Genomic DNA, 27227 nt, shown 5'->3' with positions numbered 1-27227 from the left:
CCCTTACCGCCGAACCCAGGAACGTAGTCTTTCTAAGGGTGGGGAGTGCCCCACTCCTGACTCCCCGCCCCCACCCCCACCCCCGCAGCCTCATCAGTACAACAGACCTTGAAGAGACCTCCCACCTCTGCCAGGATGGCTCGTCTGACTTCAGTGTGTTCCTCGTCCTCCCACTTCAGAGCCCATCCCGCTTTTCACAGGACACAGAGACACTCTGCAGGATTTGTTTATTTCACGCTCATCCTGATACCCAGCCCGCACCTGTGCCCTCCCTGCCCCCGCGCCGGGCCGCAGAGCTGGCGCAGAGTCCGCCGAGCGGTGGGGGTGGGGGGAGCGCAGTATGGTCAGGGCCTTGACCCAGCGGGTGGGCGGGGGTCTGTAGAGGTTGCGAACATTGAGTGGACTCAGGGCGCCTCGGACTGGTCCCGACTGTATCCCACAGTTCCCAATCCCAGGGAGGCACAGGAGCCAACAATCCCGAAGAAAGGGGCTAGCAGTTGGGGCGGCCTGGGCACCCGCATCTTGCGTCTCAGAGGCCTCACGTCTGCGGGGGAGGGAAGGGCTGCCGGATCACTCCACGAGCGTGGGCCGCCAGGGATGGGGCTCGCGCGTCAGTTTGAGCGTGTAGGTGCGCAGGCGCGGGCAGTGCGCGCGGAAGGCGTCCCGCACGGACGGGCTCACCACGCAGAAGCAGTGCACCTCTCGCAGGTCCGCGCAGCGCGCCGCCAGCTCCTCCAGCGCCGCGTCCAGCTCGGCGGAAGCGGCGGCGCGCACCTCGAGCGCGCGCAGGGTTGTGGCATAGTGGCGCGCCGCGAAGCGAACTGGGCCTACGGTGTCGCCGGAGACATTGAGGCGCAGCGCAGCCAAGGGCACTGCTGGCTGCAGGACGCGCGTCACGCTTTCGTCTGGCAGCGCAGGCTCTAGCTCCAGCTCCACGGCCAGCCCAGGGTGGCGGCGGCGCAAGTGGGTCCAGGCTTCATTGGGCAGGGGGGACGCGCGTGCATCTTCAGGGCACGCGCACCGCAGGGCCAGGAGCACTAAAGGCGCGCGGTCTGGCGCGGCCAGCACCTCCAGGGCGGCGCGAGACAGACTGGCTAGGTGCAGGCCGAGGGCGCGCAGGCGTGGGCAGGCCTCCAACAGCTTGAGCACCGAGCCAGGTCCCACGCTGCCAACCAGCGTACCATTGTCCAGAAAAAGGCTGTGGAGCTCGGGGCAGTTGCTAGCTGCCTGCAGCACCAGCGCGTCGTCCAGTGTGAAGGGCAAGCGCCGCAGGTCGAGGTGGCGCAGCTGGCGGGCGGCCCCGCAGACAGCATGCACAGCATCCAGGACATCGCGGCCCGCGTCGAAGAGCGGCTTTTCTCCACGGCACTCCAGGTGCAGGGCTCGAAGCCCCGGGGTACGGCCCGCCAGCGCCATCAGAAGCTCGGTGGCTGTCCGGCGACTTGACTTCTTGGATGGTTCAAATTCCAGCCGTAGGTTGTGAACATGGTCCAGGCAGTCGGACATATGTGGTGGCAGCATATCTTCCCTCTCACAGTCGCAACTTGAGTTAGAGCGGGGTAAAAAGGCATTGGCGGCGTCCCCGCAACAGGGAGAGAATCTTCTACCCACCCCTCAGCGGGGGTTCCAGCTGCCATCCCACTCCCTGCCCCGCCTGCAGACCCTGCCTGTTGCCCCAAGGCAGCTGCTGGTAGTGGGAGGGAACTCCCAGCCTATCCCTTTAGAAGACTTCAGTTGAAACCCTGGCATGGAAAGCCAATGATACTTTAGGAACTGGGCTTTCTCATCGCCCTCTAAGGACTCGAGGCATGGCCTCTGTTCGCTAAGTTCAAATTCTGCTTCTGCCACTCCCTAGCTTAGTGACCTGTGGGAGATGATTAATCTCTCTGCCTCAGTTTCTTATCTGTGCAATAAAGATAATAATACTACCAACCGCACAGGGTTTTTGTGAGGATTAAATGAGTTAATAGAGGTAAGGCACTTAAAAACAATGGTTGGTACATAGTAGGTAGTCAATAAATGTTAGTAATTATGTTTGTCAACGTGGGAGAATCACTGAATCTCCTGAACCCCCAGCTCCACAGAGAGAACAAGGAGGGCAGTGGAGGAAGGAGGCAAGGGGGAGGAGCAGGCTCACCTGATGTTGGTATCCTGCCACACAGCGCTGCAGGTGGCAGCAGCGGCCCAGGCCCTGCAGACCCTGGCAGCTGCAGCACGGTCCCTCAAGGGCAGGTATCGAAAGATGAACACTAGCATCTCCTCTGGCAGTTGCCCTCTAGGCTCAGCCATGGCCCAGCTTGGGTCGGGGCTCCGAGCCTCCCAAGAGCTCTGGCCTGGAGAGAGAAGGTTGTCCCTGGGCTCAGGAAGACCCACAGTGTTGAGGGAACACTGGAGCCTAGGTGTACAAATGCTTGTGTCCTAGGAGCTGCTACATTCGTTTATAGAGCCCAGTGCAAAATGACAATGTGGGAGACCCCTGTTCACAACATTAAGAATTTCAAAACAGCAACAGCAGACCTTTTAATCAAGTATGAGGCCATGCATGGGGCCCTAGCTGACTGCACAGGTCTCTGGCCCATGAAGTTGGCCCTGGATGCCAAAGGGTTTCGGGTTCTCCTTTAAATTACTTTCTCACCTGTTGAAGGAATCCACATTTTATACTCTGTTATAAGGAATGGCAACCACCGCCTATATGGAAGGTTGCAAAAGTCTTCCCTGGGGCGGCTGGCAGGTGGCTGCAGAGGCCCTGGGTTGCGACAACCCCTCCACCCCACCAGCTCAAAGAGCCCATCTCCCCCTATCTCCCTACACAGACTCAAAGCCGCCCAGCCCGGATCGCTGAGCTGCTTCCCGCCCAACGTCGACCCTAAGGACTAGTAAAGGACTGGGCCCAAGTGTGAAACTGAGAGCCTCTCAGATGGTGCGAGCCATCAGAATACCTAGACATTGGTCACGATACAGATTTCAGGACCCCACGTATTAAATCAGGCTCTCTGGAAAGGTTAATGCTGAGGAATCTGCATTTCAGCAAGCTCCAGGGGACTCCACAGGCTCTAAGTTGAAAAACTCCATTCTAACCCCGCCAGTCACTAGAGAGTGACTACAGGGTTAAAAAGGCGGGAGCGTTAGTGAAGACTTAATCGTCAACGACCACGAGCCAATCAGGAAGAGGGGCGCAGGCGGGCACAGCTGGATGGGCGGTTCCTTCCCTGCCTCCGCCTGGCCCGGGGTACGTCCCAGGTGCTTCCTAAGGCAGCCCCACAGGATGAGAAAAAGCTTGGGGTTCTGGGGCCTGAGGGGCTCAAGGTTCAAGTTCTCACCTTGACCCTTGAGCAGCCCTGGCTCCCGCTGGGCAATTTATATCGAGCTGGAACTCTGCAGACCTACTCTGGAGCGCAGCTTTTAGGGAGGGATGGAGTTGTGGGAAACTGCGTCCTCTTTGAAGCTGACAATTTTGTTTTAAGGTGCCCGAAGCTTTCCGTACACATTTCACGCCACTAGCCAGTTAATTTTCCCAGTCTTCCAGGCTAACGGTCTCTCCTGGAATTTGTTCCACGTGTTTCCTGGGACTTCCGATACCCTCGGCCGAGCTGGTACCTCGGATCTACTGGCACCTGGTTTTGAGTGCCCGGGAGTAGCAGAGATCAGAGATTGTCAAGCAAATCTCCAGGGAGCACTAGAAAATTCTGGTCTCCAGGGGGCGCCCTCTTGTTGACCCGTCCGTTCCCCGCTGGAGGAAGCCTGGCAGCTCTCACTCTGAGGCCCTCCGGCCTCTTAAGAACCGCAAAGTCCCCACAGTCCCGTCCCGAGGGCAGTTCTTCCTGCCGTCTAACCTTGGGCGCCAGTGTCTTACCTGCTTTAGCGGACCAGTTGGGATTTGCCCGGGGCTGGGGACTGGCCGCTGAGGGCAGGGGGTGGGAAGGAGCAGCCCGGAGCCCGAGGGGCGGAACGCGCGGGCGGACGGGGCGGCTCGGGCTGGGGCACCGCCCCGCGCCTCCGCGCACACCCGGAAGCGGCGCGAGTGGAGCGGGGCCTGGCCAGCGTGGGAGCCCCGGGCTGTGCCGAGGTGGTCAGGTTAGTGCAGAGGGTGGGTGGGCTCCCCGGAGCAGGCAGGAGCGAAGGCGAATCCTGTCTCCCGAGAGTGGGCGAGACGCAGTTGTCACACGCGGCTGCCCCAGCCAGCTGGCGGCAGCGGCCTATTGGGCTATTCTGTGCGAGGCGGGGCTGGGTAGGGGACGTGACCCCCACAGATTCCTTGTCCCAACTAAGAGCTTTCGAGGCGGGGGCGGTTGGGCCCTGCAGGTGAGAAGGCGAGGTGAGGGGGCGGCCGGGCTGGTTCTGAACCGTTCTGTGATTGGAGACCCCCTGCCTGCCCTAGACAATTGCACGTTCGAAACCCCAGCTTGAGGGTGGGCTAGTGGGAGCCTGGGGAGCCCGAGAGCTCGGGAGCAGCGCGGCTGAGTAGGGGGACGCGTCGGGCTGGTCGCAGGGAGTGCCCAGCTTTCAGCCCTTGGGGCACGCCCGCAGGCCCAACCAGAGGTAGGACTGCGACGGGGCTGTTAGGTGTTAGTGGGGCGCCATACCTGGTTCGCCGGGTGGTAGAGGCAGATATTCTGAGGTCGGTACCCAAGTATCGCACATAGTCTCTGCCCACTAAGCGTTCTCTGGACCCAGTCTATAAGCCTCAGCCCCTCCAGAAGCGGGGCGGACTCTGGGTGGGTGGTGCTTGGGGCTTCCCAAGGAGGGGCCCCAGTGGAAGGACACGTAGGAAGGAGTTGCCAAGGGAATGACGGGAGACCAGGGCCCCTTTAAACGGGCTCTTGACCTCCAGCCCGACAGACTTCCTCCATTTGTCTCATATTAGTGTGACGGAGCAACCCCCATCTCCAGGGTGCCAGTACTCCCTGGCCAGCCTGATGGGCAGACTCTGGTCCCATTCGGTCCCCACTTTCATATCTTGGGGTGAGACCACATCCATCGGGTCAATACTCCCAAGTTGGGGGACCAGGGGAGGTTCCTACTCTCTCCCCCAGACCACTGTACAAGGGCCCCTGGCTTTTCACACCTCCTTGGCTGGCTCACTGGTGTTCTTCGTCCCACTTGTCACCTGCAGAGTTTCACCCCATTTTTTTTTTAAAGAAAGAAAAATTTATTTGCTTTAAAAAAAATTTTTTTTTGAGACAGAGTCCCCCCCCCCCCCCAAAGTGCAGTGGCATCATCATAGTTCACTGCAACCTCAAATGCCTGGGCTCAAGTGATTCTCCTGACTCAGCCTCCCGAGTGGCTGGGAACCACAGGCGCACACCACCTGGCCTGGCTAATTTTTCTATTTTTTGTAGAGACAGGGTCTTGCTCAGGTTGGTCTTGAACTCTTGACCTCAAGCGATCCTTCTGCATCCTGCCATCTCCGCCCCCCAGAGTGCTGGGATTGCAGGCATGAGGCACAGCACCTGGCCTAGGGCTAGGTTTTTGTCAGAAGATGGAGGGAAGAGACACTAGTGCCAAGGGACCCTGGCTCTATGTGGACAGGAAGGAATCTGTAGTAGAACAATTTGAGTTGGATAAGACAAGAGCCCAACTCCAAGAGCTTTATAACAAAAAGGAATGATTTAGTTCATATAACTGAAAAGTCCAGGATACAATGGCTTTAGGGACAGCTGGAGATCCAGGGCCATAGGGTGGTTAGGAGTGCACCTCTATCTCTTGGCTCTGTTTCTTTCTGTGTCTTTCTCATTCTCAGATTCTTCCCAAGCACTGGCAAAGGAGACCTACCTCTTCCCTCCATTTCAGCCCCAAGGGAAGAGAAATTAGTGTCTCTTTCCTATTGGTCCAGTCAGAGTTGTAGGGTTGATTCTCATTGGCCCAGTTTAAACTAGTCATCGCAGAAGGGTGAATAGAATATGCAGATTGGCCAAGCCTGGTGCACATGCCCAGACCTGGAGCTAGGGAGTAGGGCCCAGGCACATGGATTGAGAAGAGAGAGGGAAGTCCCCAAAGGTAAGTCAAAGTTTGGGGGGAATCTGGATAGATGCAAACTATCCAGACTTATCAGCTTTGTTAAGAGAGACACACTGGCCTGAGGAGGAGACAGAGAGGCCCCGCTGCAGGATCTACTTCTGCTTTCCCTCCACTGTGATCCTGGGCTCTTTCTCTGAGAAGACAGTGGAGTGACAGTCCTCACTGCAAGTCTGGGGTGGGTGGGGCTCTGTGCAGAACTAGAGGCACAAGGAGCTGCCTGTGAGATGGTGAACTCTTGTTCCACGTGTGCCAGCTAGTTGAGCCTACCTTGGAGGGGACAGCTGAGCCACATGGGACTAGACAGTTGTCTCCAGGGCTGGGGGATGACCTGCATACCTGACTGTCTGCATCTCCAGGAGGTGAGATGGCGGCTGGGCAAAATGGGCATGAAGAGTGGGTGGGCAGCGCGTACCTGTTTGTGGAGTCCTCGCTGGACAAGGTGGTCCTGTCGGATGCCTACGCACACCCCCAGCAGAAAGTGGCAGTGTACAGGGCTCTGCGGACTGCATTGGCAGGTGCGTGGGTGGGTGGGCATGTGGACAGGAAGAGGTGATGTGGGGCCTTTTGTAGGCAGGGCTGGGACTGAGGCTCCAGGTCCTTGGTGAGCCTGGGCTCAGGGAAAAGATTTGGCAGGGATGGGATGGCTGGGGAGGGGGGCAGAAGATCCCAGCTGTGCAGGCTTTTTTTCTCTGCTTATGTCATGTGTGACCTTGAGTATAGACATGTGTCCCCGTGTCTGTGTATGATCTACCTACTTGTGCACTAACGTCCCCCTGCTTGACGACTCCCTACCCCAGACCAGCCGGCTCACTCCTTTCTACTAATTGTGTATCTTTCTCTCCTCTTTTCCTCTCTCACTGCAGCACTCCTTGCCCAAGACCCCTCCCCAGTATCTACCCTTCCAGGTCCCCCTTTCCCATCTCAGGGCAGAGGCCACAGGAGGCTGAAGCGGGTTGGGGTATCTGTTCCTGGCCCCAGAGCAGCGAGAGCCCCTCTCCTTCCCGGGCAGCGGGAGCCGCACTTGGTGGAGGCCGAAGACTTGAGACCTCCCGCCCCTCCTCCGCCCTGCCGGCTGCCTGCCCAGGTGGCTAGGCTGCCCAGGGCACACGCCCCTTTCTGTGCTGCTAAGCCCCTGCCCTTTGCCTTTCCTCACGTGGGGCGTCAGAGATGGGGCTAAGTGGCACCCACTCTGTCTTGGGGTGCACCCTGTGATAGGTCCTGGCCTTCTTTCTGGGTTGTTGCTGTTTGCATCCCAATTTTGTTTCCCAGCTGGGTACTGTAGGATAATCCTGCACCCCAGGTCAGGGGATGGGGATGGGGGCTCGCCCCTCCTCCGGCCGCTTGGGGAAGGGCCGCGCTTGGGGACCGCCCGGCGCCTGACTGCCCGCCTCTGCAGAGAGCGGTGGGACCCCGGACGTGCTGCAGATACTCAAGATCCACCGCAGCGATCCGCAGCTGATTGTGCAGTTGCGATTCTGCGGGCGGCAGCCCTGTGGCCGCTTCCTCCGCGCCTACCGCGAGGGGGCGCTGCGGGCCGCGCTGCAGAGGGGCTTGGCGGCCGCGCTGGCCCATCACCGGGTGCCGCTGCAACTGGAGCTGCGCGCCGGCTCCGAGCAGCTGGACGTTGTGCTGACGGATGAAGAGCGCTGTTTGAGTTACATCTTAGCCCAGAAGGTGCGGCCGGCCTGGGGTCAGGATGGGGTAGGGCGGGGATTCGCTGCGAAGGCCCCACTGACGGTAGACTCCCTTCCCCTAGCCCGACCGCCTCCGGGACGAGGAGCTTGCAGAGCTGGAGGATAAGCTCCGGAATCTGACATGCGGCTCAGGCGGCCAGGGTGGGCACGTGGAGGCTGCTGAGGGCCCCTCACAATCCCCGGTCCCCTCTCTCTCGGAGAAGCCGCTGCCACCGTCTGGCCAGACTTTTCTGTTCCAGGGCCAGCCCGTAGGTGAGGCACCTGGCCAGTGGAGAGGCAGGCGCACGGGGAGGTCGGAGCCCGGAGGAGCGAGGGCTGGGCGGGAATGGGAGGGTGCTGGCTCTGGGGTGCCCCGCGCTCACCTGCTTGCCCACTCCCCACAGTGAACCGGCCGCTGAGCCTGCAAGACCAGCAGACGTTCGCGCGGTCTGTGGGCCTCAAATGGCGCAAGGTGGGACGCTCACTGCAGCGGGGCTGTCGCGCGCTGCGGGACCCGGCGCTGGACTCGCTGGCCTATGAGTACGAGCGCGACGGGCTGTACGAGCAGGCCTTCCAGCTGCTGCGGCGCTTCGTGCAGGCCGAGGGCCGTCGCGCCACGCTGCAGCGCCTAGTGGAGGCGCTCGAGGAGAATGAGCTCACCAGTCTGGCAGAGGACTTGCTGGGCTTGGCTGATCCAGATGGCGGCCTGGCCTAGGTCAGGTGCCCAGTCAGGGTTTGGAGCACCCGGATGACACTAGGGTCCCTTCTGCTGCTATTGCTGGCCCCCTGTCCATGCACGGGACTCCAAGACCACACAACCCCACTCGCCTGGATCTGTTGGGGCAGAGTTGACTGCCTTCCCCAGGGGCCAGAAAGCACCTACCAAGCCCGCTGGGGGTGCACCATTGGGGATTCTGCCCCGGATACTTTGCTGGAGACAGCGTGTGGGTGACCTGCTGGGGAGGTTAGCCTCACCTTTTCCCACCCTAGGAGAGGGAATTGGGGCTGGGACTGCACTTACCTTTTCACTTATTAAGCGCCTGGCCCTTGAGTGTCCTAGGCATCATCCTGGGTGCTGCAAATGTTGTGGTGAGCAAAATAAACAAATCCTGCCTGCCCCCAGCTCACACACAGTGTGGGACCCCGAATATTAAGTAATGGAAATAAAGCATAACCTCTTTTTTGATGTGAGGACTACCAGGAGTTGTGGGAGCACAGAGGAGGTGCCTAACCCAGACTGGGGGTTGGGCTTTGGGGAGAGATGAGTGTGTGTTCATGGGGGTGGAGGGGTGCTGAGGGAAGGGCTGTGTTCTGGGCACAGCCAGCCTCAGGTGAGGTCTTGAGGCAGGTGAGAGGGAGGGATGTTAAAACACAAAGTTTGGAGCAGCTGGATCTGGGGTGGGTGGATTGATAAGAGGTCAGTTGTTGAGGCAGATAGTAAGGGCTGGTAAGCCATTTTACAGAATGTAGATTTTATTTTTATTTTATTCATTTATTTTTACAGACAGAGTCTCACTGTTTCAGCCAGGCTGGAGTGCAGTGGTGAAATCATAGCTCATTGCAGTCTCCGACTACTCGGCTCAAGAGATCCTCCTGCCTCAGCCCCCCCCAGTAGCTAGGATCACAGGTGCATGCCACCATGCCTGGCTTATTATTATTATTATTTTATTTTTTGGAGAGGTGGGGTCTTTCTATGTTGCCCAGTCTCAAACTCCTGGGCTCAAGTGATCCTTCTACCTCAGCCTCCCAGAGTGCTGGGATTACAGATGTGAGCCACTGTGCCCAGCCAGTGTGTGGATTTCATAACAAGGCCAGTGAGAAGCCTTTGAAGGGTTTCAGGAGTTAAGACTGGGAGGCTGGTGAGGAGGGAGGGAGGGAGAGAGAAAGAGAGAGAGAGAAAAGAGGAGAGGAGAAATGGTGGCCCAGGCTGGGGTAGTGGCAGCAGAAATAGAGAAAGGTGGCTGAACACTAAGAACTGTGGGGAGGAAGAACAACAGATCTGGTGACACTGATGAGGAATGGGGTGAGAGAGGACCCCGAGTTTCTGTCTTTGCTGGTTGGATGGAGGGTGGGACTGCCTGCTGGGATTGGTGCCCTAGGGAAAGCTAAGTGCTCTGTTTGGGACGAGTGGACATGATATTCCTGTGGGACATCTAGGGAGAGGGCATGAGGGCAGCTGGATCTGTAGTTCTGAGTTCAGGAGAAGGGTCAAAGCAACAGATTCATGAATGGACAGGACAGGTGGGCGTGAGTGGGGTGGCCCGCGCCCCCCCCCCCCCCCCGAGGTCCTGAGGACACCAAGCAGAAAAGGAACAGCCCATAGAGTAAGGAGGAAAACCAGGAGATTTGGAAGCCAGGGGAATACCCACCTGCTATAATGGAGGCTGCAGATCAGTCAAGACTGAGGAATGTCCACTGGATTCTGTTAAAAGGAGGTTGGCAGCTGGGCGCGGTGGCTCACACCTGTAATCCTAGCACTCTGGGAGGCCCAGGCGGGTGGATTGCTCAGGGTCAGGAGTTCGAGACCAGCCTGAGCAAGAGCAAGACCCTGCCTCTACTAAAAATAGAAAGAAATTATATGGACAGCTAAAAATATATATAGAAAAATTAGCCGGGTGGCGCATGCCTGTAGTCCCAGCTACTCGGGAGGCTGAGGCAGGAGGATTGCTTGAGTCCAGGAGTTTGAGGTTGCTGTGAGCTAGGCTGATGCCATGGCACTCTGTCTGAAAAAAAAAAAAAAAAGAAAAGAAAAAAGGATCCTGGACTGAATTCCAGAAGCTCTGGGGGCAGTCCTTTCTACCTGAATCCTGGGCAAGTTACTTATCTTGAGGAGCAGTGTCCCCATCTGGACATGAGCAATCAGAGCTGCTGGCAGGGCAGGGTTGTGAAGACTGGATGAGCTGCTTTGTCCGTGTGCGCGTGTGCTTACTGGGGGATGGGTGAGCGGGGGATGGCAAAGCAAGGAGTAAGGAGGCAGCCATGTGTCCTGGGGCAGTTTATAGGGCCTGCCTGGTGGAACCAGGGCTGCTGAGGAGAGGCGCTTGGAAAGACAGGAGGGGATAGTGGCCAGGTCGCTGCTGAAAACGCTCGACCCCAGGAATTTGGGACGGGTGGGCTCAGGGGCTCCGGGCAGCCCAGCCCCGCCCCACTCCGGAGAGGCGGCGGGGTAGGGGGCAACCGAAGAGTTGGCGCTTCTTCCAGTTCCCGGAAAGGCGGATTTGGGGAGTCTGAGCCAGCACGGAGACCAGGGCTTCCCAGCGAGAGTTGTCCGCGAGGAGGATCTCTCTCCGGGATTAGACCCACTTGGAGACCGCGCTCCCGGCGCCGGCGCGGGGGCGGAGCTGAGCTCCAGATGTCCGGGCGCGCACAGCTGGAGGGTCACGTGGCACGGCCCCAGTCCCCCTTCCTGCCAACGCTGCATTTGGCCCAGGCCCCGTCCATGGCTGCCCTTGGGACCCTGCGCTGAGCCCCGGAGGCCCCGGCGTCCGGGGCTGCGCCGCTCCCGAGGGCCGAGCGTGAGTCGGGAGCCCCGGGGACTGACGTTGAGGGGGTGGCAGGGGACAAGTAGAAGAGATTTGGCCTTGGAGCGGGGGAGGCGGGCGGGGGTGAGGCCTAGGCTCCGTGGCTGCTGCCCGGCCTTGGGGAGCCGTCCTAGGCCGGAGCTGAGGATGGGGGAGTTGGCTACAAGGGGGAAATTCTTGTCCCTTCAGGCTGCCCGTCCTGGAGGGTGCGTCAGGGGGAGCAGGACGACGACAGTAGAGGGATAAACGGCCGGTAGCTGGAGACCCCGGGGGCGTGGCCGCCCACCCCTTCTCTCAGGAAGGGCTGGGCTGGGAGCCACCGCCCGCCACACGGACATGAGGAGGAGGCTGCGCCTACGGCGGGACGCGTCGCTCACGCTGCTCCTCGGCACCGCCCTTGGCCTCCTACTCTATGCGCAGCGCGACGGCGAGGCCCCGACGACGAGCGCGCCGCAAGCGCGAGGGAGGGCGGCACCAAGGCCCACCTTGGGGCCCCGCACGTTCCAGGTACCAGAGGCGGGCGCGGCACCCCCGGCCTACGAAGGGGACACGCCGCCGCCGCCCACGCCCACGGGACCCTTTGACTTCGGCAGCTATTTGCGCGCCAAGGATCAGCGGCGCTTTCCGCTGCTCATTAACCAGCCGCACAAGTGCCGCGGCGACGGCGGACCGGGCGGCCGGCCAGACCTGCTCATCGCTGTCAAGTCAGTGGCAGCCGACTTCGAGCGGCGCCAAGCCGTGCGCCAGACATGGGGCGCTGAGGGTCGCGTGCAGGGGGCGCTCGTGCGCCGTGTGTTCCTGGTGGGCGTGCCCAGGGGTGAGGGCACAGAAGGGACAGACACAGTGGGGGCGGGCACTCGAACACACTGGCGCGACCTGCTGCATGCTGAGAGCCGTGCATACTCAGACATCCTACTCTGGGCCTTCGACGACACTTTTTTCAACCTAACGCTCAAGGAGATCCACTTTCTAGCCTGGGCCTCTGCCTTCTGCCCCGACGTACGCTTCGTTTTTAAGGGCGATGCCGATGTGTTCGTGCACGTGGGGAACCTGCTGGAGTTCCTGGCACTGAGGGATCCGGGGCAGGACTTGCTTGCTGGTGATGTGATTGTGCAGGCGCGGCCAATCCGCGCGCGGGCCAGCAAGTACTACATCCCTGAGGGTGTGTACGGCCTGCCAGCCTATCCGGCCTACGCTGGAGGCGGTGGCTTTGTAGTTTCAGGCGCCACGCTGCGGCGCCTGGTCGGCGCCTGCGCGCAGGTTGAACTCTTCCCCATCGACGACGTCTTTCTGGGCATGTGTCTGCAGCGCCTGCGGCTCACGCCTGAGCCTCACCCTGCTTTCCGAACCTTTGGCATCTCCCAGCCTTCAGCTGCGCCCCATCTGCGCACCTTCGACCCCTGCTTTTACCGCGAGCTGGTTGTAGTGCACGGGCTCTCTGCCGCTGACATCTGGCTTATGTGGCGTCTGCTGCATGGGCCGAATGGGCCAGCCTGTGCGCATCCACAGCCTGTTGCTGCAGGCCCCTTCCAGTGGGACTCCTAGCTACCCATCACAGCCCCAAGCTCCTCTCACTCACACTCTGGATGGTGGGAGGGAACTTGAAGGGGGTTGCCAGATGGATTATTGCAGTGCATGTGGTTCTTCTCCAGACCACGGGCTGTCTGCCTCCACAAAGTCCCAGGGAGTGGAGATTGAGCTTGGCTCTTGTTGGCCCACCCTGCTGGGAGCCAGTCCGGACCCAGTGTAATGCTGACCTTTTGAAATAGCCAGGACTGAGGTGGTGGAGGACCATCTCTTGCCCAATAGGCCCCAGGGTGGTGGACATGTTTGGTCCTCCTAATGGCAAACAGGTGTGTGTTTGGTTGGGTGGGTGGCAGGGGCTCATGGAATCCTATCACACTTCTTGGTCTGGAACCCCTAAAATTTTGCAGACACATGTATCACTCCTCAAAGGCAGGCCACACAGAGAGGTATGCAGGGGGTCCTGGCTCCAGCCTTCATGGACCTGGCAGGCTTTCTGCCACAGCTCAATCTGAAAGTAGATATTTTGCTTCCCACCTGACCCTCTAAATTAGATTCCCAGTCCTGCCCAGGTCTTTAGACCTTGCCCCTTTGAGGTCTACTTTGCTGGAGCCAACCTCTCCTAGGCCCAGGAGGATGGAACCACAAACAGGGACACCCTCACAACTATGCCAGTCTCCTACTGGAGGCTCTACCATCCTCTTCAGAGGAGCCAAGGAACGCCTTCCACTAAGACCGCCCCCACTATAATTTCCTTATATTCTTCAACAACCCTCAACAACCTTCAACAACCTAAAATAACCTTCCTCAAAAAACCAACACTTATTTTAGTACAAACATCCCAGCAACAGCACATGGGGGGCCATTGCTGAGAGCACAGGTGCTTTATTGGAGAGGGGATGTGGGCAATAAGGACAGTTCCCCCGTTGCAGGAGGATGGGAACAGTCCTGGCTGCCCCTGACAGTGGGATGTGCAGGGGTCTCTGGCCAGGCCACAGTCCACATGGGAAGACACCAGACAGTCAGAAAGTCATGGGAGCGCCACACAAGCCTGGCCCATGAAGGAACCTGGAGCAGGTCCCCTGCACATTCATCATTAAACTATACAGGATGAGGCTGTACATGAGTTAATTACAAAAGAGTCGTATTTACAAAAATCTGTACACACATTTGAAAAACTCACAAAATTGTCATCTATATATCACAAGTTGCTAGACCAAAATATTAAAAATGGGATAAAATTATACATTTTTTCTCAATTCTTTTGAAAAGGATTAATATTTTTTAAAGCATATATATGCTACTTTCCATTAGCATGACCCATGAAGAGACTGAGCAGCCCAGCCTTCCTTGAGCCCCCAGAGGCTTTGAGCCATGAATGGGCCCAGCCAGGGGACAGTGCCCAGGGTTGGGGCAGGGAGCAGCCACAGTGCAGAACAGAATGCTGAAACACAACAGAAGAAGGAAGATGTCTTTGGCTAAAACTTTGGCATTAAATAAAAGAGGCAAACAGGATGGAAACATGCAGCCAGGTTGAGGCAGAACAGGGGCACAGGTGACCTTGAAAGCTGGCTTCAAGAGGGGTGGGAAATAGGCCTGGGCAAGTACCTGGATGGTAGAAAGCTGCGTTTCAACCAGTTGGCTGTGCCTACTGGGCCTGGCAGGGAGCACATGCAAGAAAGGAACAGGGAAGGGCCACCTTGGCCAGCTCATCAAGTAACTAAAGTGGATGTAGTGCAAATGTCACAACCAAGTACTACAGACACACTACCTGCTTGCCTTAAGGGTCACGTGGCAATGTGGGGCCAAAGGCAGGACCTTGTCCTCATCCTGGGTGCCTGTGTCCTCAGCCACAGAGAGAGCCCCAAGTTTTCCCAATGCATATGGGACAGGGGTTGACATGTCCTGCCTCTTTACATGTTAGTCAAGAGCTCCTGGGTCCAGGTATCAAGGCTCAAAGTTTGTGCTTCTCTTTGCAGTCTGTGTCCCCTGCTGGCACCAGCAGACTGAGGATGGGCAGAGGAATATCTGGGCCCCTCATACCATGGCAGAGCACCCAGCCTGAGCCCCACCTTAGAACATCACAGCAGCCCTTCAACACTGACATGGTGTCCAAGAAAACCCACAGGCTGGCACACAGAGGTCTGCTGAGCAAGATGCAATGCACAGTTCCACGGGGTAGAGGGACATGGGTGGTGATGTCCCTAGGGGAGCTCCGCTGTTCGCAGGTGGGCACCAGGCCTGGGGGGGCCATACAGGGTCACTGAGGCAATGTGGTTGTTCTGCATGACCTGGTGTGAGAAGAGGACAGTGGGGAAGGATAGAAGGGATGTAGGCAGATCCTGTGCACGGGGTCTGGAGATTGTGTGTGCAACAAACCTGCACACAAGGGCTGGGCTTCCTGACTCCTCAACCTCCCCAACTCACCCTAGGAGCCACCTCTGCTTGAGGACCTGCCTGTTTCTCATGGGATATGCACAGCCTTTACCACACCCTTCTGTCCAGTCCTCCTGGAACTGCTAAGTGCCTGCTGAAGGTATGGCATCCAGAGGGAAAAGAGGGGCAAGCCTGTTTTTCTCCCAAATCAGGGGGGGGCCTCGCCCACAGTACACCCATCCACATGGCACTCAAAGGCTCCCAACACCCTGTGGTCCTCTTTCCTGCTTTATCCATTTTTCTAGATATAAACTTGAGATCCTTCTTACCTCTCATCTTGCTAGATACAGACTATTGCTTCGGCCTCCATGACCTGAGATTTCCCCAGCATCATTCCTAAACCCTCACTGGTAAGTGTGGGTGGGCCAGGTACTCAGCAGACAAGGTTGTTGGAGAAGAATTTATCTGCCCAGCATGGCAGTCAGGCTCTTCCCAATTTCCCTCAGTCACTTGCCTGTCCCTGCCATGTCTACCAACCCCTCAGCAGCTTACTTCTAGAGCTTCCAGGGCTTACCTCAAAGATCATCCGCTGAAGACCAAAGCAAAATGTGGAGCCAAATGGGTTGGTGTTGTTTGGGGAGGAGGACCTGGGGCCAGAGAAGCCAGAATTAGAGGATCACAGAGGCCAAGGCCAAGTAAGACATCTGGTTCCTTTTAGAATGTGGGCTATATGGATGCATGTGTCTGTCTCCCACATAGGCCCTCAAGGTCCCAGGGGTAGGGATGGCCTCACTTAACTCAGAATCCTACACAGCCCAACAGGACACAGAAAGTTACTATGGAGCTGGACTGGGGTGGTGAGAAGTCAGGAGGGCCCTTTCAAGTCAGAGAGAGCCTCAGGCAGCATGGCAACCAGGAATGGGGCTATGACTATAGCAGGTAGTGGTTTTGATGGGAAACAAACCAGAACAGCCAACCGAGACTACCTCCGTTTTTGAATAACCAAGGGTGAGAAGGCCCCCATACCTGGAAGTAGGGTGGGAAGAGGGGAGCTATCCCTGGGGACAACCTCTCTGTCACAGGTAACATGCCAAACAGTTGGCCCAGTCCTAATACGCAGGAAGTATGTTTGTGGTAACACCAGAAACTTCTGTAATTTCTAAGCAATACCCACTGCACCAGGCTTCCCTGGCCCTCTGGGCTGAGGAGCAGGGTGGGGTGGCTAGAGACCACGAACTCCCACTCACCTGTGCAGAACAACAGGCTTCTCCACAGGGTGGCCCAGGAGCTCTTGAATGTTGTCCCACTGCAAGAGGGATAGGGAGAAGCAGGGTTTAGCAGGGACCTGAACATGCCTGTGACCAATGGCTGGCCCAGAGGACATGGCCCCAGATTGCTGGCAGGCTCATGTCCACCTCATTCTTGGGCTGCATCAGGTAGGAAAATAGGAGCTCACCTTGCTGTAAGTTGTGCATGTTTCTGTTTGACCATCTGTGTTTTCTGAAAAGAGAACACGGGGGGCAGGCTGGTAGCTGGTTCAGCCCACCTGTGGCCCCAGCCCTCGGCAGGATCCAGAGCTGGCCACCCTTTGCACTGGGGTTGGAGTATGTAGGGAGAATAGATAGGCTGTTTTGGAGTTCCAGGGTGGAGAGGATGGGGGCAGGGAGGGGAGAGGTGGCCAAACAGGTGTGAGCTACACCAACTAGCAGTGGGCAGCAAGCACCAAGGATGGGCTGGGGACACATGAATGATCATCTGTAGACAGGAAACACTCTCCTTCAGAGGCCAATAATCCCAAGGTCATAGGAAAAGGTCTGAGGGCCTCCAGAACAAGGAGCCCATCCCAGAGGAGCTGAGGCTGTGGGCAGAGACGGTGGGCGGAGGCTCCAGACAGCTAACCACTACTCCCCTCTCTGCTTGGATCTTTCTCCCTTCTCATAATGGGGAATTGACTCCAAAACTCCTTCCTTACCCTGAGGGCATGTACTACTCACCTTTCTTTATAGCTAGTGGGATCTTGAACTCACAGCGATGGTAACTAGAGAGAAAGCAGAAGGGTAAATGCTGGGCCTCCTGGAAGGCCTGACCACTCCCACATCCCAACCCTGCTCCCCAAGAAAAACAGAACCAAACACACCTGTCCAAACTCTTGGCTCTGAGCCCCTGACACAGCATTCACTGCGGGAGGCCAGATTTAGGCACTGAAGTTGAACAGAAAAGTGCATGGCCATGGGCTCTTAAGAGCCTATCACCTTGGATAAAGACATTAACCTTTCTGAAGTGATTTTCCTATTTGTAAAATGGATTCAAATGGAGAGATGTAAAGCATTGGACATTGTGCAAGGAACACAGCAAGCACTCAGTAAATGTTCCCTTTCCATGAAACAGCAAGAATTCAGTTGAAGATAAATTAGTGAACACCCAAAGCCACAAGCTTTCTTTTGTTATTCAGCCTAAAGTTTACTTCACAGAGAGGCAGATACAGGTATACTCACATGTTGAAATTATAATGACCAGGGTAATTGGTGTGTAGGACAAACTTCTTCACTTTGTGTGTATTTGCATCAAAGAGGATGTCCTAGGATAGAAAACGAAGGTATTCAAGTAGGGAATGTTACTGAGGCAGACTAGAGGTCTTTCCAAGGCCATGTCCAACTTGAAGACACCCACTCCACAATGGGGATACCCGCAGGCATCCATTTTCTCCCAAACAACAGTCAAGGCCAAGCAGCTTTAACTGGACATTTTCAGTGAGGGGGGGAACCCACCAACCATCTATAGACCTAGCAGGCACAGGGGCTACAGCTACCACTGCTTGGGAACTAAAACATGCAAGGGAGAGCTTTCCTGCCAGTGGAACCTGATAAAAAAAATCTAACTGAGAGCAGATTTTGGCTGAAAGCTTACTAAGAACATTCAGGGGCCACCTGACTCTTGAGGAGCTCAAGGCATTCTGAATGCTATGAGCCTCCAGACCCTCCTGGCTTACATTACACCGTTTGCATGAGTCAGCAACCCCTGGAACTGAAGTTCTAGCCTGATCTCTCTCCAGGACTTGGATGTAGATTTGATGCCACCCATTGAACACTTCCTCCTACCCCCCACACCATTTCTAGCTTCATATCCTGCCAGCTGTTCAAGCCTGTGACCCCAGGGTTACCTCTGACTCTTCTTCTGTACCAAGAGCCAACAAAGTCCTACTAAGGCTGGTCCATTTTCTCCATCTTCCCTGCCACCTATCATCACTGGCTCTTGAATTCAGAAGTCCAGTTGCAATGGCACCATTCCCTCTTTCTGCCATCCTACCCTCAGGAGTTTATGGTCCTACAGCAGATCCCCCACTAATCCTGGCTCGTGTTTGGTCTTTCCCACATAGACAGACTCAGTCTCTCCTTTCTCCTTCTCTTGAATCTACCCTTTGCTGCCTTAGGACCTCAGATCCTAGAAGGCTCAAAGGTGAGAAGACCCACGGTGCCGGCCAACCTTGCCTCTGAGATGTTTCCTGCTGGCACATTGTTTACATGATCATTTCTCCTACATGCATCCTACCCACCAGCTGGACTGTTGGCACTGATGGTGGCTACAAGCTCCACCCAGCACCCTAGGTCCTAAGCATGGGGCTGCAGCAGCCTCTGGGGTGGTCCTTTAAAAATACACAAGCACACCTCCACTGTCTCTGAGCCTTTTCAGTCTCCCTGTTTTGACTCCAGAAGAGGGGCCTATGTTGTACAAAAGGAAAGTTCCCTAAACAGCTTAACCTGCAGATTTCCACAGCCTCCATCTATGGAACATGTTTACCTCAGAAAATAAGTCTACATGTATCAGGGAACCTGGTGTTTTCTCAGCAATCATGGTAGGAGGAAAGGTCTACTTTGGGGTACCAGAGCCTATGCAAAACAACATGTGTTTCCGATGCCCAGGCATGGTTACAGCTCACACACAGGTGTGCAGAGGTGCACTGCCCACCCCAAAGGAAATGAAATGCTTCTCTAAGAAATCATAACTTACCACCCCAAGAGTGAAGTAGTTAAAAAAGTAGTCATTGCACTTGGAGGGAACTTGCTTATGAGGGGAAGGAGAATGAATTTTCATCTGTAGGGAAAAAATAACCATAAATTAAGATCTAATCCTCCACTTAAAAAAAAAATTTTTTTTTTTTGAGACAGGGTCTTGCTCTGTCACCTAGGCTAGAGGATGGAGGCATCAGCATAGCTCACTACAACCTCAAACTCCTGGACTCAAGCAATCTTTCTGCCTCAGCCTCCGAAGTAGCTGGAACTAGGCATGCACCACGACGCCTGGCTAAGTTTTCCACTTTTGTAGAGATGGGGTCTCACTGGTTGCCCAGGCTGCTTGAATTCCTGGCCCCAAGTGATCCCCCACAAAGTGCTAGTTAAAATCCAACCCCTTAATACAGTTCTTGATTAAATGAAGATGTTCAAATTGTGTGTATAACATTAAACAGTTAGGTAAGCAAGAATGTTTGGAGTCTCAGCTGTTGGTGCTGACCAATAGAGGAGAGAGGGTGGTTGACTATGGACTAGGCCCTGGTCTCCAAGGAAAGGCAGGCACTATGAAAAAGGAAAGAGTCAGGGTAATTTGACCAACAGGGTTAAGAAAAATGCTTTCAATTTACTTCACCATCAGCTTTAAGTAGAACAAGTTCTATGGGAAAGTAGCATTTTCTATTTACACAATATTCAAGTAGTGTTGGTTGAAAAAAAAAAGAGGGAGTGAGACTGCCTATTTGCTCTGTAAAACATACTTCCCCTACCTTGTCTTCTGACTTATAGAAGACCTTGTGTGGAGAGCCAAGCATGCTAAGAACATCTTGGCAGGAATCACCAAAATACACTGAACGTTCAAATACCCGCATCTTGGCATCTGCCAATAGGCCAGGTCCACAACCTATAAAGAACAAGGGAGAAGTTGTCAGGTTGTGGTTAAGGCCAGAGACCCCGAACCTCTGAGGACCCCAGAGAGGCAATGGCTACATGCTACATCATTGGATCTGGTTGAGGGGCAAGACTACATGCAAGTGGAAATACCAGGTCATCAGGGCTTAAGACTCAACAAGAAATCACTGTCTACTCAAAGTAATGCCAGAGACTCATTCAATCCTCCCAAAGTGACATGGCACTCTAGAGATGTCATTCTCTTACTCACTTACCAACTATTTCCTATTGCCTACCATGGGCTATGACACTGTGTGAAAGGTTGAGGAAACAAAGATGAGCAAAACAGTACAGTTTGTGCCCATAAACTCCACCAATGGAACTTACAATGTGATGGAGAAAACCCTAATCAGATCATCACAAACTGTGGTAAGATCACTAGCAGGAACAGGTGTTATGAAAATACATAATGACAAGATAAAAGGATTTGTATCAAGAGCACTTCTCAATGATAACCTCCAACCAGAGAGTGAACCTACAAGACTGCACTATGAAAGTCAAGAGTGAAGCACTCACTGACTCACTCCCTAATTCTACACAAATACCTGACAGAGCCTTCAAACCCAGGTAAGAGCCACTATCACTCAAGAGACAAACCAGGTAAATGCAGGAATCAAAATGCTTTCTGATTTGCCAAAAGTTTATTCTTGGGAAGAATCTTTTTTTTTGGAGACAGAGTCTTGCTCTGTTGCCCAGGCTAGAGTGCCGTGGCATCAGCCTAGCTCACAGCAACCTCAAACTCCTGGGCTTAAGTGATCCTTCTGCCTCAGCCTCCCGGGTAGCTGGGACTACAGGCATGTGCCACCATGCCCAGCTAATTTTTTCTATATATATTTTAGTTGGCCAGCTAATTTCTTTCTATTTTTAGTAGAGACGGGGGTCTTGCTCTTGCTCAGGCTGGTCTCGAACTCCTGACCTTGAGCAATCCACCCGCCTTGGCCTCCCAGAATGTTAGGATTACAGGTGTCACCCACTGCGCCCAGCCAGTTGGGAAGAATCTTTAAACCCTGACTTTCTCTAATACATTTCAGAAACGGTTCCAGTTAATGACATACACACACAAATTTAGAAGTGGCTGTGGAACAGTGAGACACACCAACAGTAACATTTTCTTATTCTGTGGACTGGAAGACAAAGTGCTATACCCAAAATAAAAGAGGAAGCCAAGAATCAGAAGAGAATCACAATTCCTGGTGCTGTGATAACCACTGACATCACCTTACTAGGCACCAGGCTCTATACTTGTCAAAAGTCTTTCATGCGGAACAATCTATCTGCTATTTGCTGAAGGGTCAGAGAATCAAAATCTGAAGTAACTAGGTACTGAGTTCTTTAACTAACCCAAGAATCTCTATTCTCAGCATATATACACTGAGTGGCAAAATAAGGTTGTGTTTAAATTACCCAGGTCCTGGGAAAAGCATGATCCTCATCAACTTCTCTGTGCATAAATCTTCCGGCCTAGGCAAGCCTGGGTGACCTATTGAACCCACCAAAAGTCTTGTCAAGCTGGACTGAGGACCCAAAGTATCCAGTGGTCTAATATATTTTCCCAGGTACCACATACCTGTAAATGTTCAGATGGGGCTGCAGAGAAGAGCTAATTTTTTCTATATATACTTTTAGTTGTCCAGCCAATTTCTTTGTATTTTTTTAGTAGAGACAGGGTCTCACTCTTGCTCAGGCTGGTCTCGAACTCCTGAGCTCAAACGATCCGCCGGCCTCAGCCTCCCAGAGTGCTAGGGTTATAGGCATGAGCCACTGTGCCCGGCGCCCCTGAACTTTTTTTTAATTTGAGACAGGGTCTTGCTCTGTTGCTCAGGCTAGAGTACAGTGGAGTGATCATAGCTCACTGCAACCTCAAACTCCTGGGCTCAAGCAATTCGCCTGCCTCAGCCTCCCAAGTAGATGGGACTACACGTGTGTGTCACCATGCCTAGCTAATGGCCCTAATCCTTGATTACCCTGCTGTTTCAAGCAGTGATCAACGCAAGAAGACAGACACTAAATCACTTGGCCTTGCTGCCATATCTCAATTCTCTCAAAAACCATAGCTCAAGTGCAACAATTCTTTAAGTAGTTGTTGTTCTGCCTTGGCTTGAAAACCACATTTTAAGAAATTTCTAAGCTGGAGGTTGTAAACTATCTAATTGTTCAGGGGAGTGAGCTCAGAGTTTATATACCAGATTCTCAACAGTTAAGAACCAATTCCTCAGAGACTGATGCGAGACCCTAATTTATGAACAAGTGCTGGTTAGACTATAAGCTCCAAGAAGGCGTGACTCTTCTGTTGCATCAAACTCCACATCGAAGACCCCAATTCTATTAAGCATGATCCAAGGCCCAAAGCAGCTGACACTGGCCAGGCATGAGAAGGTCACAAAATGAGGCATGGATCCTGAAGAGATCAGCCATTGAAGGTGGTAACTTCTCTCTTTTTTTTTTTTTTTTTGAGACAGAGTCTTGCTGTGTTGCCTGGGCTAGAGTGAGTGCCGTGGCATCAGCCTAGCTCACAGCAACCTCAAACTCCTGGGCTTCAGCGATCCTACTGCCTCAGCCTTCTGAGTAGCTGGGACTACAGGCATGTGCCACCATGCCCGGCTAATTTTTTTTTTTTAATATATATTTTTAGTTGGCCAGATAATTTCTTTCTATTTTTTTTAGTAGAGACAGGGGTCTCGCTCTTGCTCAGGCTGGTCTCGAACTCCTGAGCTTGAGCGATCCACCCGCCTCGGCCTCCACCGCGCCCGGCCTTCTTTTTTGTTGTTGTTGTTTGTGGTCAGCAGATCTCTTGGCAAAGTGTGGCTAAACCACAATTCAACAAGCCCACTCTGAGAACTTGGCGTTAAGAGTAGAAAAGGGGATAGCAGATAACACTGCAGCCCACAGGATACATCTCCAGGGAACTCCAGGATACAACCTGGGAACTGCTGCAAAGCTACATAAGCACATAGGTGCCCTATGTGCATACTGAGGCAAGCAGTGTTACTGTCGCTTATTAAGATTTACTAATGATAAGACTATGTCCTGTCCCTTGACAAAATTAAACAAAAGCTTTAACCATAAATATCTGCATCATTTGTCTTTTACCAACTATCTGGCAATGGACTGAATGCTTATGTCCCCCTAAAATTCATGTTGGAATCCTGATCCTCAAGGTGATGGTGTTAGGACGTGGGACCTTTGGGAGGCAATCGGGTTATGAGGGCAGAGACTTCAGGAGTGGGATTAGTGCCCTTATAAAACAGACTCCAGAGAGCTAGCTAGCCCCTCCTACCATATAAGGACACAAGGAGAAGTCTGTGAACCAGACAGCAGGCCCTCACAAGATATTGAATCTGCCAATGTCTTGATCTTGGACTTCCCAGTCTCCAGAACTATGAGAAATAAATTTCTGTTGTTTAGAAGCCACTCAGTTTATGGTGTTTTTTTTTTTTTTTTTTTTTTTTGAGACAGAGTGTCACTTTGTTGCCCGGGCTAGAGTGAGTGCCGTGGCATCAGCCTAGCTCACAGCAACCTCAGACTCCTGGGCTTAAGCGATCCTACTGCCTCAGCCTCCCTAGTAGCTGGGACTACAGGCATGAGCCACCATGCCCGGCTAATTTTTTTGTATATATATTTTTAGTTGGCCAGATAATTTCTTTCTATTTTTAGTAGAGACGGGGTCTCACTCTTGCTCAGGCTGGTCTCAAACTCCTGACCTCGAGCGATCCACCCGCCTCGGCCTCCCAGAGCTAGGATTACAGGCGTGAGCCACCGCGCCCGGCCAGTTTATGGTGTTTTGTTATAGCAGCCTGAACGGACTAAGACATAGCTCTAAGCACATGGGATTTTACACTGTCTCAACATGGGTGTGATGGGGAATCCACCCACCTCAAAGCCAGTCACTGACCTGCAGCAAGCAGGCGAAGTCGTAAACCTGCAGGTCCAGTTCCATCTCGAAGAACATCTACACTCTCAGCATACACATTGCCCAGGAAACAGCTCAGGGGCATCAGGGGAGCCCTGGAGACAAGTACAGAATGAGCAGAGGCTTAGTCCTCCCTCCCAGGGAGCCATGGCCTTCGTATAAAACTCATGCTCCTTACACTTACTTGGTATCCTGTAGGCTGTTTCCGCTGTAGATGTACATTCGTTTTACAGTTGCTCCATGGGGTATCTGGAGAGAAGCCAGGCCATGGGCAAAATTGGGCTGCAAATACAGGATGAGCATTGTACTAAGGGCACAAAGCAGGTCATGGGACTCAGGCTCTCGTCCTCCCTGGCACTTATGGTCTTCAGACCATAAGAACTGGTCTGGTCAAAGCACACAGTGAAACCTGGCTCTGGGTCAATAAACTCCCCACAACCATGCATGCAAGTTCACCTTTAATTCTACTGGTTTTTCTTTTCTTCATAAGGAGAAAATGCAGGAATGCTTCCTAAATAAGATATAAACCTTACAAAAGCTATCGTTTTCACAACCCTAAGGATGGTGTTGCCTAAGGATGAGTGAAATGTTTCCCAAAAGCAACAACTGAAAATCCAGAGGATGAAATCCCCAAATTCTAGGCTACTGAGAAAACTGCAGGGATTTTAGGAGCTTGAAAGTCAGGCATGACTGGATTTATCTCTGAAAAGTGAGCCCAACCTCACCCTTCTTCCTAGGAATGCCAGCCTGGGCCTCTCTCAACCCCATCTACTCTACCCCTTCTTGGACCCTAAAGAGGCCCCACCCCCACCCCCACAGCACTATCTGCTGACCCACACCACGTGGGCACTTGGCAACAAACACCAGGGGACAAGAAGGGCTAACCTCGTACTTCGGAGCCTCGGTCCACGAGTCTAACTGAAAAGAGAAAGACAGTCCTCTGAAGTTGAGGTGGAAGAGCTGCTCAGCAGAGTTGTACACTGTGGGGGTGGGGGAGAAGAAAATGACATGGTTGACTGCCATCTGAAGTCACTAACATAAACCAGTCTGGCATGGAGTAATGACTGCCAACACCTTCCTGTGTCGTGTTTCTGAACTGACCTAATGGTTGAAAACAAGGGGGAGAAGCTTTCCTTCACACCTAAGTACCAACCCCACAATCCTATGGGGTCCTGACTTCAGGGAGTAGGGTGGGATGGTGCCACTAGCCAGGTTTATTGCTATGGGCTGCCATCGATGACCAGAGGACTCAGAAAGACTTGGCTTACCTCCAGGATGTGTTGCGCCAAAAGACTGGTCAATCTGCTCAATGGTAGGAGCTATGGCCTGAGAATTAAAATGCACGCCACTGAAAAACAAAAATATGTATATTCATATATACATATATTTTTTTTTCCAAAAATATTTTTTAACACTAGGCTTCACAAGATGGGTTCACAGATCATGGGATATGGTGGCTGGAAGAGTTATTCTTAAGATGCAGGCAGGTGAGTCTATAATTATATCAAAATAAAACGTTTAATTAAAGAACTTTTAAATAAGAGAATTAATGAGGTCAGAAGAAGGTCAACCCTTGTGAGGCTGATATATAGTACAGAGGTGATCCTCTGGGGCTTCCCCAGACACCACTGACTCTTAACAAGAGGATATAGAAGAGAAGCCACCAGACCCTGAGGTATGAAGGCACCACCAAGACTAAGAGACAACTAGAACCCGCAGGGGCCAGCACTATCACACATTACTTGTCCACTCCTCTATCAGCAATAGCTATCTGAGCCTGCCCCAGGAATCAGGTCCACTTCACACCTTCACAAAGGGAAAGGGAAGCCTGTTAAGGAGGCTTACTGAAAGGAGTACTCTAGATGCTGGCATAGTGTCTTGCCACAATGGGGGCTCAAGTGTCTATGGATTGTACAGGTCATCCCTACTGTCATTCTGAAAAGTATATTTTGGCTCTAAAATGGTAGTCTCTTTGGTATTCTCTTTAGCATAGACTTTGGAGTCAGACCCATCTAGTTTGTCTTACCTCTGTTGCTCATGAAAATATGAAAACAAGTGCCAAGAGAAGCCATGTGGGGGAGGCCAGCTATGACCCTGGAGACTGTCACATCACCTCTGAGCTAAGGTTCTGCTTTATTGAGAGGATTAAATTAGATGATGTATATGTGAAGTGTTTAACACACAGCCTGTTCTTAATGAGCTTTACTTCTCTTTCCCAGCAAACTGAGCAGGCTTGGAGGTTGCCTCAGGAAACCATGGCAGAAGGCTGTAATCCCTGGACTGCTACAGATGGGAATTTTTAGTAACTCAATGAAGGTAGTAGGGGAGAAAACTTACCAATATTTTAACTTTACTTTAGTCAAATCATATACTTCAATCACCTAAAAAGAAAATCAAATGTTTAAGAGTTGTCACTGCTCTGAAGTTGATGACAGACTAAAAAAGACTAAAAAGACATTTATAGAATATATAGTAAAGAAAAAACTCCATTACTAGCTGAAATTCTCCTGAAGCACTGCATGTTATCTTTTGTTCTCATTTTAAAAATAGGGGCAAAAACACACATCATAACCTTCCTTCTTCACTCTTCTAGTGGACTGTTCAACGGATGTACATGGATGCTCTGGGTCAAGGTCCTTACATCTAATCCACTGCTGGGGCACATACCACCCCACAGGACAATGATATCTTCCACAGAATCAAATTCATGCAGCTTGTTAAGGCTATGCCTTGGATACTGAGCACCCTGTCTTCCATTTTATACTTTGCTGCATTATAAAAACCAAATCAAGTCACTTTCAAAAATAGCTTATTTTGAAGCTTACTTTGTTTACAAAACAAGATGGAAAGGGAGGTCTATCCTGCTAGAAAATAAGCCACAATACATTAGCTCAGGACAAGTGTGACAGTATTCAGTTGTGTCTCTAACAAAGGGGATCTGGTTGAACCTGGAGAACCTCAGGACCCTTGTGAAGTTTGCTCTTTAATGGGTTTGGCCTCAGATGAAATGCCTCAGATGCAATACCAAGAACCCAGGGCAAAAACAAAGGAAAAGGCATTGTCAAACACTCACAGCCATTAGTGGTATCAAGTAATAAGCACTTTGAAGTCCTCCATGCAATGGTGTCAAGTGCTTGGCAGCCAGAAGCATGGCTGGCTGGGGCCTGGAGCCCCATCTACCATCCTCCAGCTGGGAGTTTTGGTCCTCATGTGGAGACACTGTATAGCTGGCTTACTGTCTGCTTGTCTT

At 53.2% G+C, this 27227-nt stretch overlaps 4 protein-coding genes across 8 annotated transcripts in view; 2 read left to right on the top strand and 2 right to left on the bottom strand.

Moving 5' to 3' along the window:
• Window positions 1-210: 210 nt before the first annotated feature.
• Window positions 211-3957, bottom strand: FBXL8 (F-box and leucine rich repeat protein 8). 3 transcript variants are annotated; one of them, XM_045533463.1, is made up of 4 exons: window positions 3854-3957; window positions 3321-3614; window positions 2138-2333; window positions 211-1543 (listed from the first exon to the last, which is right to left on the bottom strand). In XM_045533463.1, the coding sequence occupies exons 3-4, from the start codon at window positions 2287-2289 to the stop codon at window positions 571-573; spliced, it is 1125 nt and encodes a 374-aa protein (XP_045389419.1). In that variant the 5' UTR covers window positions 2290-2333; window positions 3321-3614; window positions 3854-3957; the 3' UTR covers window positions 211-570. The 3 variants fall into 3 exon arrangements, with proteins under 3 accessions (XP_045389419.1, XP_045389418.1, XP_045389417.1); XM_045533462.1 differs by having other exon boundaries at window positions 3321-3957; XM_045533461.1 differs by lacking the exon at window positions 3321-3614.
• Window positions 3958-4006: 49 nt separating this feature from the next.
• TRADD (TNFRSF1A associated via death domain) lies at window positions 4007-8877 on the top strand. 2 transcript variants are annotated; one of them, XM_045533464.1, is made up of 6 exons: window positions 4042-4074; window positions 5741-5997; window positions 6375-6533; window positions 7415-7692; window positions 7775-7964; window positions 8096-8877. In XM_045533464.1, exons 2-6 carry the CDS (start codon window positions 5901-5903, stop codon window positions 8404-8406), a joined length of 1035 nt encoding a protein of 344 aa, XP_045389420.1. In that variant the 5' UTR covers window positions 4042-4074; window positions 5741-5900; the 3' UTR covers window positions 8407-8877. The 2 variants fall into 2 exon arrangements, with proteins under 2 accessions (XP_045389421.1, XP_045389420.1); XM_045533465.1 differs by lacking the exon at window positions 5741-5997 and having other exon boundaries at window positions 4007-4074.
• B3GNT9 (UDP-GlcNAc:betaGal beta-1,3-N-acetylglucosaminyltransferase 9) lies at window positions 4017-13980 on the top strand. 2 transcript variants are annotated; one of them, XM_045533459.1, is made up of 2 exons: window positions 4017-4074; window positions 11402-13980. In XM_045533459.1, exon 2 carries the CDS (start codon window positions 11549-11551, stop codon window positions 12755-12757), a length of 1209 nt encoding a protein of 402 aa, XP_045389415.1. In that variant the 5' UTR covers window positions 4017-4074; window positions 11402-11548; the 3' UTR covers window positions 12758-13980. The 2 variants fall into 2 exon arrangements, with proteins under 2 accessions (XP_045389415.1, XP_045389414.1); XM_045533458.1 differs by lacking the exon at window positions 4017-4074 and adding an exon at window positions 10379-11206.
• PHAF1 (phagosome assembly factor 1) overlaps window positions 13606-27227 on the bottom strand; it is a 27626-nt gene continuing 14004 nt past the window's right edge. The window contains exons 5-17 of the mRNA XM_045533457.1: window positions 26315-26358; window positions 25246-25325; window positions 24863-24957; window positions 24162-24259; window positions 23960-24072; window positions 19887-20020; window positions 19121-19204; window positions 17608-17690; window positions 17107-17150; window positions 16569-16612; window positions 16360-16418; window positions 15687-15759; window positions 13606-15027 (exon numbers count right to left, since the gene is read on the bottom strand). Of these exons, the coding sequence (XP_045389413.1) occupies window positions 14941-15027; window positions 15687-15759; window positions 16360-16418; window positions 16569-16612; window positions 17107-17150; window positions 17608-17690; window positions 19121-19204; window positions 19887-20020; window positions 23960-24072; window positions 24162-24259; window positions 24863-24957; window positions 25246-25325; window positions 26315-26358 (1038 nt within the window). The 3' untranslated portion in view covers window positions 13606-14940. The remainder of the gene's footprint in view (window positions 15028-15686; window positions 15760-16359; window positions 16419-16568; window positions 16613-17106; window positions 17151-17607; window positions 17691-19120; window positions 19205-19886; window positions 20021-23959; window positions 24073-24161; window positions 24260-24862; window positions 24958-25245; window positions 25326-26314; window positions 26359-27227) is intronic.

The sequence above is a fragment of the Lemur catta genome, chromosome 20 (genome assembly GCF_020740605.2).
Source record: "Lemur catta isolate mLemCat1 chromosome 20, mLemCat1.pri, whole genome shotgun sequence".
NCBI classification, from domain to species: domain Eukaryota; kingdom Metazoa; phylum Chordata; class Mammalia; order Primates; family Lemuridae; genus Lemur; species Lemur catta.
This window is presented reverse-complemented; position numbering and strand designations above follow the sequence as displayed.

Excerpts from the sequence above, each read along its gene's own strand:
- FBXL8 (XM_045533462.1), bottom strand. The coding sequence starts at position 2,289 with ATGGCTGAGCCTAGAGGGCAACTGCCAGAGGAGATGCTAGTGTTCATC. Across the intron at positions 1,544-2,137 it reads TGGCAGGATACCAACATCAG|TTGCGACTGTGAGAGGGAAG; the intron begins GTGAGCCTGCTC and ends CTCTAACTCAAG.
- TRADD (XM_045533464.1), top strand. The coding sequence starts at position 5,901 with ATGCAGATTGGCCAAGCCTGGTGCACATGCCCAGACCTGGAGCTAGGG. Across the intron at positions 6,534-7,414 it reads TCTGCGGACTGCATTGGCAG|AGAGCGGTGGGACCCCGGAC; the intron begins GTGCGTGGGTGG and ends CCGCCTCTGCAG. Across the intron at positions 7,693-7,774 it reads GTTACATCTTAGCCCAGAAG|CCCGACCGCCTCCGGGACGA; the intron begins GTGCGGCCGGCC and ends CCCTTCCCCTAG.
- B3GNT9 (XM_045533459.1), top strand. The coding sequence starts at position 11,549 with ATGAGGAGGAGGCTGCGCCTACGGCGGGACGCGTCGCTCACGCTGCTC.